Genomic DNA, 12,401 nt, shown 5'->3' with positions numbered 1-12,401 from the left:
CTTTGAAGGCATTTGCTGCCATTGGCTGTGTGACAGCCACTAGGGGGCTAATGGCCATGGCATAACTTAGTGGTGGTTTCTTGGCTTCAACATCACTAAAACCCCCTTTAAAAAGAAGGGTATTCCAATCCTCGGTTGAGATACACCGGCAACAGAAGCATTGGAGGGAGAAGAACAATTTTAAGTCTCATTATATCCAGGGGACACAACAGGATTTTAGATACTTTCCAAGTTACTGTAATAATTTTAGAGAATAGGAAGTTTATTCCCCAAGAAAGAGCATCCCAGCCCCATCCATTCCCAGGAAAAGGATCTCAATGCCAGCCTTCTGTTGAGTTGGTAACAACTTCTGCCTTGCCTTGGGTGGGTTTTCCCATGGGTAGGGCTGTCCCATCCGTGTTCAGTGGAAACGTGTCTCTGTGTGCCCTGTTCCATGGTCTAGTCCGTGGCTCTCCTTGTTCCTGTCCTTTCCCAGGTCTCTGTGGTGACTCTCTCTATCCAGGCTCCTCTGCATGCTTCTTCTACTGCCGCCTCTGGCCTCCAGGTTTGTCTGGGTGCCTGGTCTGTGGGCAGCCCCTGACACCCTCTTGCTGCTCTCCATCTGCAGGCACTTCCTCTTCAAGCCTGGAGGCACCTCCCCGCTCTTCTGCACCACATCACCAGGGTACCCACTGACGTCCAGCACAGTGTACTCTCCTCCGCCCCGACCCCTGCCCCGCAGCACCTTCGCCCGGCCGGCCTTTAACCTCAAGAAGCCCTCCAAGTACTGTAACTGGAAGTGCGCAGCCCTGAGCGCCATCGTCATCTCAGCCACTCTGGTCATCCTGCTGGCATACTTTGTGGGTAAGCACCTCTTCACCCCAGCTTCCCTTGCTCCCCTTTGGCCCAGAAGGCAGCAACCAAGACATGTGTGGGCACTGAAGGCTCCTTACTAGCATGGCAGGCAAAGCACGCAGTGTGAGCCAAGCAGCCCTGGAGTTCTGGACAGTCTGCACCCCGACACTGCAAGGGCAGCTCTTCAGGGCCCTCCTCTCCTTCCTCTCCATCCCTCTGCACTTATATCAGGAAGGAAGCTGGGCATCTGTCCTTTTGTGTGTTGGGTGCCTGGTATTAAGTTGTGAGCGCTCAGTAAGACTAGCCTTTGAGATGGGGATCTATGGCATAAGTGTCATGGATTGAGTCAATACAACTAAATGACAAGTTGGAGAGGCTGAACAGCAGGTAGCCTCTCCTGTTGGGACTGTGTGACTGCAGTGAGGAGCAGGAAGGAGGTGGAGCACCCTGGGGTTGCAGGGAAACTGGCAGGAAAGCACGTCTGAAGGTAGATGTCTGGCAAGGCAGTCTGAGGGTATTGTGGGAACCAAGGTCCAGAGTTAAACCATGGTCAGGAACCCAGGGAAATTCTGACTGAGAAGCAGAAGGTCCCAGCCAGCACAGAGAGCAGAGAACGCTGGCTGAGGGCACACAGACACGGAGCAGTGCTCACTTGACCCTGGGTGCAAACACAGATAAAAGGAGCTCCTCCCGACCTCTGCCTTGATACAGCAGATGGCTCCCACTGTGCAGTCTTCTGATGAATTTGTAACACAGTCTGGCTTCCTACTTCTGACCCCTTGCTTTGGTCTTTTCCCAGGAAAGATATTAATCCAAAGAGATCTGTGGGTGTTGTGTAGTGTCTGCTGCCTCTATATAAATCAGCCTCTTAGTAAAGGCATTGGAAGGGAGGTTGGCTTAACCCTAGAGGTCCTTTCCTGTAATTCAAAGGCTTAAGGTAGGTTGGGCCAGCTTGAGAAGGCCTCAAACCCATGCTAAGGAATTCTAAGATAATTCTGCAAGCAAAGGGGACTTTTTCAGCACAAGCCCAGTAAACAGAAATAGAACTAATTGGCAGAGGCCAAAAAAGACTGAGTGCTGCCCACTGTGAAAAAGAACTTGACAACTAGCAAAGTCACTGTGGCTGAACAGGGGCTGTCTTGAGAAGTAGTAAGAGGTGTCACTAAGAATGATTAATACAACATGGGCCATCACGTGTTCAAGAGATAGAGAAGTGGTTCAAGCATGGACGGGGTTTGAGTGGCATAAGTTGTAAGGTCAATTCCACTCAAGATCCTTGAATTTTATAAAAATAAGTAATCAGGAAGATGATAGTCCTGCAAACAGGGAGGTCCCCTTCAATATCTCAAGCTATAATAGGCCTCTTCTGGCATGTCAGGTCTCTTTTCCCCTTCTGAATATTGGCTTAGATAATTTCATGGCTCCAAGGCCAAGGTGGCATGCATATGTCATCTCTTCTTCTGTCTGATTGTTTAGTTGCTGCTGCCTAGAATGCTGTGTTGAGGAAGATACTGGGGCTATATTTAGGCTCAATGTAAGAGACTATCTGTGATTGATTAGTGATGTCTGTTATGGTCACAGAAATGGAGAATATTGATAACGTGGCAAGTATTTGCCATCCCTGCTATGGGTCATTGTATAAATGAAACAGCCAAACTGGGAGAGGTCAAGGCCTACCCAGGCTCTGTGAGGTGCATCATTGATATAGAGTGGGTTACTGGTGAGGGCTGTATAGTTCCAGTACCATTACTTGGCATGAAGGTTTCTTCTGGCACCACAAATACTATGTCACCACCAACCACTGGCACAGCTCTTGGTTTTGACTAACATTATTATTTTTCATAAGTGAGTAGACTTCTGGACAGGCAGTCACAAGTCGTAATTTGAGTAGTTTGCTGCATATACACATCCATTTGTTTTGCGTTGAAGTCTTAAGGTTTATATCGTATAGCCTAATTCAGTGAGAAAGAGTAAATGTTTACATGATTAATCAAACTCTCTCCTGTTTTCCATCTCATGGCTTCTTTCTCTCCCAGTTAATAAGAATACATGATTAGTCTTCAGCTATCTAAAGATAGGGGCAACTGTGGGAATTAGTGAGCTCCCTGTCTGAGGAAGGATACAGATAGAGCTCAGGGACCACTTAGAATAAGATTCAAGCACTGCCTGCGGGTTTTCGCTGGGTAACCTTTAATTTTCCTTCCAACATTGACAGTCTTCAAATCCACAATATTGTGAATTTTATTTTTCACTTGGCAAACCATATGGAGTACCTGCTTTGAGCCAGGCTGTATGCTAAGTGCTAGGGTTAAATATATAGTCACTACCCTTGAGGTATTCATAGCTTAAAAGAAGAGATAGCTATGTTAGCAGGCAAATCTGAAACAGTGATTGATTTACACAGAGCTCAGGGGCTGTGGGAATACCCAACCCCAGCCAAGAGGAGTAGGGAAGGCTTCCTGGGAAAGGTGATGTTTGAGCTGGATTTTAAAGTAGGCATTAGCCAGTAGACATACAGAAAGGGTATTTCAAAGCAAGGGAGCTTTCAAAGACTTGAAAGAGGATGATGTGGTAGCAAAGATGTTTTCTGTGTTTGAAGCATTTGAGGAGTGTGGGGTGCACCGTTGGAGCTAATACAGAAGTGTTTCATCAGATTGTGAAGATCAGCTTGGAGGACAAGTTTAGGACCTTATTGGGTGGGCAATTGGGGAACCACTGAACAGTTTTAAGCAGTGATAGGACACAGATTTTTATTTTAGAAAGGTAAGGGTAGAGGAAGGAGAGAGTAGAAGCTTACCTGTTGGGAAACTATTGCAGTCAACTAGTCAGGAAAAGCTGATGGCTTTAATTACAACACTGACAACGTAGGTGGAGAAGAGGAGGTGGATCGAAGGTCAATTTTGAAGAATTTGTGTCTTAAGCCAGGAATGGTCAGTTCACTGATAGTGTGTCCTTGCCAAGAATAACACAGATATTTCTACACAGATAATATTGTGTCTGTGTTGAAATACTTGGACTGGATGCTAGGGCTCATATACAAGGATCAAGCCAGAGAGGCAAGCCTGGGGCATTCCCTTTGTTTCCTGGAGAGTCAGCAAGGTGTTGGGGAAGAGCTTAGACCCACCATGACAGCCCTGGTTTCCAGGCCCTGCTCTACCACACAGCAGCTGCTCATCCTTGGGAAAGTCATTTCTCTTTCTGAGTTCTGATTTGCTCATCTAGAAAATAGGCACAACCCATACCTCAGAAGGATGCTTGTGAGCTTGGTGTAAGCCAACGCAGGTGAACACGTTGCAGGTGTGCGGGCCATCCCATCCTTGCTTCACAAGCTAGGGGGTAGCAGCCTTATTGCTTGCTCTCCTGCAGCTGCTGAGGACAAGGCATAAGCATCTTGTTGCTTGGCCATAATTACAGGCTGTGACGACTAACTTGGAAGAAACTATCAATTATTAAAAATCAAATTAATTGTCTCAGCCGAGCACAAATATCCCTAACAAAGACCCTTTTCCAGCAGACCAACCGATCTAATCAACAGGCAAAAGCACAGATATTTAATTAGATTTTTGATGAAAAATTGTGTTTAATTTCAAGTATAATCAATTATTAATTACTGTAATGAGTGAGTCTGACTGGGTTTACTAATTAACTCATTTAAAAATTATGAATAACCTTTTCATTTGTAATTATTTTCTACATCCTATCAGGTTCCAGATAAGAATTATATCACCTCACCAGCAAAGCAGGAGGCAGAAACAGAGGGTGGAAAATAATTTTTCTTTTGCTGTTATCTGCCTAGGGCTGTCATGTCTGGTTGGTAATCCTGACAGATTCATTTGACGTTTAGTTTGTTTGTTTGTTTGTTTGTTTAGAGATGGGGGTCTCACTCTGTCGCCCAAGCGGAGTGCACTGGCAGTCATAGCTCACTGCAGCCTTGAACTCCTGGGCTCAAGTGATCCTTCCACCTCAGCCTCCCGAGCAGCCGGGACTACAGTTGTGTCCCACTGCACCTGGCTACTTTTTAAATTTGTGTGTGTGTGTAGAGATGGGATCTAATATGTTGCCCAAGCTGCCATAAACTCCTGGCCTCAAATGATCTTCCTGCCTCAGCTTCCCGACAGGCTGGGATTACAGTCATGAGGCACCATGCCCAGCTGATGTTCCATTTCTTAGTTAGAAAGTGTCTTGAGAAACTTGTGCCACCAGTGACATTTCAATTACAGATACATTTACAGGTATTTTCATGAGAAAGTAGAGACACTGGAGTCAGCACTTACCACCCACAGAGACTGCAGAAGCGAGAGGCTTGCCCATGGGCCATCTCCTCCTCTCCTGGGAGTGCTACTTGGCTGCTCTGGCCTGAGCTGGGAATCCAGGGAGGACCCTCACACAGCTGTGGGATCTCTTCAGAGAGAAAATATATATTTTTGTCTCCAAAGGCACCAATTCAGAAGGACAGCCACCGAGGATGAGTTTGCAGTGCTTTATTCACCGGTTCTTCCTAGTACAGTTCTCAGGTCCTTGTTAGTCTCCATTTGAATACTGGGTCTTTTCTTTTCTGGAGAAATCTGTTGGCAGAACACAATGGGGACTGTTGTGCAGGTTACATGAGATGATGTGGAAAGGGGCAATGCTAGTTTTAGGTCAGACCCTGAAGCTTGTACTGCCAATTGTTAAGCAATTAAATGCTTTATTGTATAGCATTTAATTGTTTTTAAAACATGTTTAGCAAAAAAGGTGTGATATAGAGTAGTAAAAATCACATTTGGCCACTGTTTATCATTCATAAAGAGCAGTTAGTTTTGATTGTATGCTGTCCACGTGCCCTTCTGTTCTGAGCATGTTGCTTGTGTTTCCTCACTGAAATCTCCTAACAATCATGAGTTATTATTCGCAATTGACAGATGAGGACACTGAGCCCCCATGAGCTTAAGTAGCTTGCCCACTGTTGCATGGTAAATGTTAGGGCTATGATCCTCCCAACCACAGGCACTCAAGCTCTTGAGCTGATGCTTTCGAATTATTTTCTCTTTTGAGCTCACACTTTTAACCTGTATGCTGTAATTTCCCCATCTTAATATTTGGCTTTTTGAATTTTTGCTATGTGCCTAGTATTGGGCCAGGCCCATTACATGTATCATTTCTCTGGACCCTCACCACAATTCTGTGGGATGAGTATGATTTTCTGTATTTTCTAGAAAAGCAAACTAAAGCTCAGAGAAATTTGCAACTTGCCTGGGTCACATAGCCAGTATATGACATAGCTGGGATGCAACCAAGACTTGGGATTTCAAAGGCCATGCTTTCAGCCAACTATGCTATATAGGCCCTGGGCTTGAACAGACAATGTAGAATCAAAAGATCTCACTTCAGACCCAGGCTGTATCACTTGCTGACGGTGTAAACTTGGGCAGTTTGCTTAACCTCTCTGAACCTTGGTTTTCACTTTCCTTATGGAAGTGGCTGGAAAGACTGGCCCATTTTATAGGAGAGGGAACCAAGAGCAGCATGATGGTTGAGAGCATAGGTTCTGAAATTAGGCTGCCTGCTTTTAAATCTCAGCACTGCTGCTTCCAAGCTTTGTGACATTTGATGAGTTTACACAACCTCTCTCTGCCCCAGTTGCCCTATCTGTAAAATGAGGATTATAATAGTGGTTACTTCACAGGGTTGGGGTGAAACTTCTGTAAGATAATTTACAAGAACGACCTAGCTCACTCCCTGACACAGAGCACTCAATAAAAGTTAGATACTACTATTGTTAAAAGTATTATTAGAATTATTAGCATCTCATGTAACAGAGTATTAGTTACTCCTGAGTGAGAACTTTGACCTGGCTTATCTCACTGCAGTACCAACAGGCTTCCTGGCCTGTGTTAGTCACAAGGGCAGCTGACAGAACAACCAGGGGGACCTGTCAGAAAACATTTGTAGGGATGTCTCACTGTTCCAGCAATGCAGCCACAAGAAGAATCGTCACCTGCAAATCAGCTCATGTCATTTCTCTAACTAGGACAAAACTTGATTTGTGATTCACTCACTGTTGCTTCTATGCAGATAAAACTGACAGCTTCCCTTGTGTTCTGAATCTGTATGTGAAACGCAGACACTGCGTGCTGCAAAAGAGCCTCAGATTAGTAACTTGAGGATTCCTCAAGCACCTGTCTTGCCAGGTAGGCCTTTGGAATAGGAGATGAAAAAGGCTTGTTAATAAATCTAAAATGAGGAGCGGCTTTACATTTAAATGAAGACCTGAGAGGACACTGGTTACTGATTGCTGTATCATCAGGTCCAGGTTTGCCCTGCAGGGCAGTGGCGCCATTTTCTGTGATTTCTCTAATGCAGTGTGGGGTTCTCATCAGGAAAGAAGATGGGATTTGGAGCCTGACCAACTCCGCAGAAATCTCAGTGCTGCCACTCTCCAGCTGTTTAGCCATTTGATCCTTGGTTTCCTCATCTGCAAAGTGGGAGGAATAATAGTATTACTTTCATAAGGCTGTTGTGCAGGTTAAATGAGATGATGTTGAAAAACACAGAGCATGTGATAAAGGAGCTGTCCCTTGCTGGTCGCCTTGGGAGATGGTTGTTACCCCTCCTTGGACCTCACCCACAGTGTGGCAGGAGTGGATTGTCCTATAAGGTCCTTCCTAGTCTATATTTCTATATCTCTAGGAAATTGCACCAGGACATAAAGGGTGGAGTCTCAGATGTGGGCTTCTGCATCTTCTGGGTAACCACAGTGGAACATTCCAATTTGTGTAATAGCAATGAGGGATCCTTTCTTAAATTAGGTTGCATTTGCATTTTTTAACTCCACAAGAAGGACTGATTGTGGAGTACAAAAAAAAAAAAAATCAGAACCCTTGCTTGAAGTGGTGATAGTTTAATTTATAAGTGAGAATGTTGCTAAGCTTAATGCTTAATTGCTGCTCTTCAAAAGGCAGCTATTAGAGACCTTTGCTTGTTGGAATAATATTGCAGTTCTTGGTCTGGAAGACCTTGGGTCATGCAGTTCTTGAGACTATCTAGGAAATGGTGATAGAGGTGAACTTGAGCGTTAAGTGCAATTTGCGTAGAATGGTATAGACTGTCAATATCTCTGACATTTCATCATACAAACTGGACTTCAGTATGGTAGCAATTCAGTTAGAAGACATATTAGACTTCCCTTCTTTTTAATGGAGGTTCACTCCCCCATCTCCTGTTGTCTTACTCTCTGCTTTCACATACTCAATCCCTAGCACAAAGCCTGGCACAAGGTACCTGTGCTAAATTAAGACTTGGTTGAATAAGAGGCCTTGCAAGATGGTTAATTCTGCCAAGGGTACTCTAGGCAGAAGAGCAGCATGGGCAAAAGCATGGTGGCAGAACTGTGTATTTTATGTTCTGGGGCTAAGATACAGGTGAAATGGACATGAGATGTGTAGAGAAAGAATTACAGATAGAGGCCAGGGTGAATTTATCCGCCCCTCAACACCCATTCATTTCCGTCTGGCTCAGCTCATATGATATCAGGATCTCAGATGCTGTTGCTTCATTAGTATGAGCCTATTACACTTGGGCCTGGGTGTTATTTGTGTGCAATAAGGCTCATTTTCCCTCCTTTCTCTTTGACTTCACATCAGGCCTTTTGGACAGGAGCCATAGATTTAACTTTATAGCCCAAAGAATGGGAAATGGAGATGATTGAACTTGGTCTTTTAGAAGGAGGAAAAAGTGATAAAGATACAGGATCCTGCATTAATGCCTTCTCTCTCCAAGACTGATTACTTCCTGCTGCTCTGTGGGAATTGCTAATAGCAAGATATATATAGATTGTTCTCATTATAACAGGCCACAGACAGATATCTTCCAGATCCCCAAAAGGAAGACTTAGGAGACCAGCATGGCTCTCTGCAGTTGTCTGAAATGCTGACGAAGGGAGAAGGGACCAACTTGCTCTGCAGGGCTGAAGAGGGAAGAAAATGAACGTTTTCCAGTTTGCAGAGCCTCCCCATGATAGAAGAGTTTGACAGTGCCCTTCCTGGCGATGGAAGTATTCAGGCATTGGGTTATGGGGTTTGTCATTTGATCATTCATTTGCTTTTAATCTGAGGAGAGTTTAAGAAGCTAGGTACAAAAGCGAGGGCAGTGTGTCAAGGAATGGTACTACCCCCTGGCTAATGGTTCTAGGATACCATGAAGGGGCATGAAGGGGCAAGGGGGAAGGAGTGATTACTAGAACCTGGAGAAGGTAGCCAGCTGAGAGTGCTGCTTGACATGGATGTATGGTCTTCAGTAGAGGCATGGCGGTGAGGGAGCCGGAGAACGGAAATCTCCACCTCACTCTCTTCCCACCCTGACAACCTCCTCCTGGTGGTGGAACCCAACCAGAAGTCAGAGCTCAAGGGAACCATTGATCCAGGCCGTGTGGACCAGCCTCCCAGGGCACAGAGCAGGGTGAAAAAGGATAGAGAGTGAGTGTGGAGGGCAGCGGGATGACATCTGTCTTCCCCTGTGTCATAATTCCTTTCCCTAGCCATGCACAGGGCTCTGACTGTGCTCTTAGGGACCTAACTAGGATTGAAACTCCAGCCACTGCTCAGGCATTGTCCCTTACCTTTGCACCCACTCAACCACCAGGCCCAGGCCCACTTCCTTCATATCAGATTTATTGAGATATAATGTACATACAGAAAATTAACACGTTTTAAGTGTACTACTGTATGAATTTTGACAAACTGGTAGAGTTACGTGACCACCACCACAGTCAAAACACATAACCATTCCATCACCCCCAAAAGTTCCCTCATGCCCCTTTGAAGTCAACCCCCCTCTCATTCTCAGCCTCTGGCAATCACTCATCTATCTATTCTCTGTCTCTGTAGTTTCAGGCACTGTTTTTCAGAAATATAGTAAAGAAGTGATTTATTTACTGGCTTTAAAATCAGGTGTTACCTAAAATAATCTCCAAACTCTGAGATATTTCAGTGTTGTTGGAGAAATTTTTTAAAGTATCATCCAGAATTCAAGATACTGGGGCAAACAACAGAAACATTCTGCGTTTTTCTGTGTGTTATCCTTGACCTCCATATCGTGGCTCATAGTTTCTGAGTTTGGGAATGTGTCAAAAAGAAAGGACCCACATTTACTCATATATTCATTTTTAATAACAACAGCAGCCACAGCCTCAGCGTAGTCAGTGTGGATAAACAGCTTTATGTCCTTCTGCCTTTTTCACAGGCCATTTTTTCATGCAAACATTTTCAAGTACTGACACAATTCTCATTCTCGCCAAGTGTAAAAGCCATTATATTTGTGCCATTACTGTATCATTGTATTCCAGCTGTTTCCAGTTCTTTGGCATTGTAAGTAGCACTTCTGTGAACATCTTTGTGCCTCTGCTCTGTTTTCGTATTTCATATTTGGATTATTTTGGAAAGGGTGTATTCCCCAGAGCAGGATTCCTGGGTCACAAGGCGTGAACAGCTGTTACTCACTGCTAGATCCTCTTCAGAAGGATAGGACTGAACTTCAGGGCTCCCATCCAGGTATCCAATTTCCCCACAGTCCTGCCAGAAGAAAACTTTCTGTCTGATCTTGGGTCTGCCAGTTTAATTGGTGGGAGGTGGGCGCAGGGTCACAAGTGGCTCTGAGACCAAAAAAGGCTGAAGGATTCCTGAAGAGAGCTGCCCATCACCTCCTACCCCACTTCTACCAATCAGTTCTTTTTCAAGAGCTTAGCTCAAGTGTCGCTACTTCAGGGAAGCATCTGTGAGCCTCTCCCGCTGAGCCAGGAACCCAGTTCTATGCCTTTATGGTGCTTGTGGTGCTCCTCACAATTACTGCTAAATGACTGTGACATGGATCGTTTAATATCTGTCCCCACCATTAGATTATGAGCTCCATGAGGGCCGAAAAAATTTCTGTCACACTTAATATCATAGCCACAGCTTCTTGTGCCAGGTCTGACATGATGTTGCATGTGTCCAGCAAAAGTTTGTTCAAGGAAAGAAAGGAGGGCAGGATGTCAAGATCAGAACCCAACAGATGTTGCAAGGCATGGAGAGGGGAGAAAGAAAAAGGAAAGAATAGAGGTTCCAAGTTCTCACAGAGATCAGAGGTGGAAAGTGTATATCAGTGAGTGGAAAATGGCTGCTCGAAACTATGCAGAGGGAAAACCAGAGGAGATAAAGCCAGAGGCGGCTGCTGAAACGTAGCTGGCATGGGGCATAGGCTGGCTTTGTCCTAACTGCTCATCTGCTCCTAACTACTTACGACTCAAGCAAGAAGTGTACTCTCCCCAGACCTCAGTTTCCTGACCCATGTATGTAGATAAGAAGCTGCTGTGGAGATGAAATGATTCTCAGGCACCTAGTTCTTAATAGTAAGAGCCACTCATAAATGAAATTTGCCTGCCCCTTCCCCCTGGCAAACAAGATGTGTTGAGTTTGAGGGCCAAGCAGTTTCTGAGTTTGGAAATGTGTCAAAAAGAAGGGACCCACATTTACTCATATATTCATTTTTAATAATAACAGCAGCAGCTGCAGAAACAACACACTCTCCTAGGGGCTGGAGGCCCTGGGGGCAATTTGAAGCCCCCAGGGTGAGACAGCACAGCTATGGTTGGTCAGGAAGGACCCCAACTGCATCTCTGGGTGCTCCTTCTACAACATTGCCCAGGGAGTATGGAAAAGGAGTTGATTTTATAGATTTTTAGCCTTCTTGGAAAGGAATTTTCCCCAAGTCTCGTTTGTATTCCAGAATAATTACTGTGAGATAACATAATTTAATTGCACTTAAGTGCAGACAGAAAGAGAAAACAGCCCCCCTGATGGCTATTCTTGCACTGAGTAAATACCTAGCACTTGTGGAGGAGAAGTTAGGAAGGGGCTACACTGAAGTCTGCTAGGCTTAGGGGACAAGGCAGGAGCAGAGCTCAGCCTCTTTTCATGGTAGGGAGGAAGAGCAGGGTGGAAGGAAGAAGGGAGCAGTGAGAGGAAGAGAGAAGGCTGAAAAAACCACAATATTTCTCCTTCCACTCAGTGCTTCTTCCTATCAGTAAAACAACAAAACCAGAACTAAACAGCTTCATCCTTCTAAAGACAGCAATACGATCTCGGAGCAAAAGCACAGACTGGGCCGAATAAGACCTGCATTCCAAACCCGGCTCAGACACGTTTTTAAACCTCTCTGTATGTTGGTTTCCTCATTGGTAAAATGTCAATTAGTATCTAAGTGGTGTTTTGAGCATTAAGCAAGAGAACATCTGCAAAGGGCCCAGTCCAGTGGATGACCCATAGTAGATGTGGAGTAAACGCAGCTTCCCAGCCCCTGAATCACCTGGAGATTTTAAACCCTTTCAGGTTTAGCAGCCAAGAGCCATCCCTGGATGCAGGGATTTCAGGTGATTAAGCAGAAGGAGCTTCCCCAAATTCAGGTTTAAACTGGTGGGGAGCATTCACTGAGCCTGTCTTTTGGACTGTGTCCCAGGCTGTGAGGAGCAGACAAAGCCAGATAAGATAGCGTCACTGCCTCTGAACCATCCATACTTTCTTGGACAGCCAGATGTGTAAGGAGCTGATGGCAAT

The 12,401-nt window shown here is 45.1% G+C and overlaps 1 protein-coding gene across 21 annotated transcripts in view; it reads left to right on the top strand.

Moving 5' to 3' along the window:
• TENM4 (teneurin transmembrane protein 4) overlaps nucleotides 1-12,401 on the top strand; it is a 3,040,222-nt gene that overhangs the window by 2,806,245 nt on the left and 221,576 nt on the right. For all 21 annotated transcript variants that reach the window (XM_054526090.2, XM_063711315.1, XM_054526091.2 and 18 more), the window contains one exon: nucleotides 608-843. In XM_054526090.2, coding sequence (XP_054382065.1) covers nucleotides 608-843 — 236 coding nt within the window. The remainder of the gene's footprint in view (nucleotides 1-607; nucleotides 844-12,401) is intronic.

This window comes from Pongo abelii, chromosome 9, assembly GCF_028885655.2.
Source record: "Pongo abelii isolate AG06213 chromosome 9, NHGRI_mPonAbe1-v2.0_pri, whole genome shotgun sequence".
Classification (NCBI taxonomy): domain Eukaryota; kingdom Metazoa; phylum Chordata; class Mammalia; order Primates; family Hominidae; genus Pongo; species Pongo abelii.
Note: the sequence above shows the minus strand (reverse complement) of the source record. Positions and strands in the feature narration are given on the sequence as shown.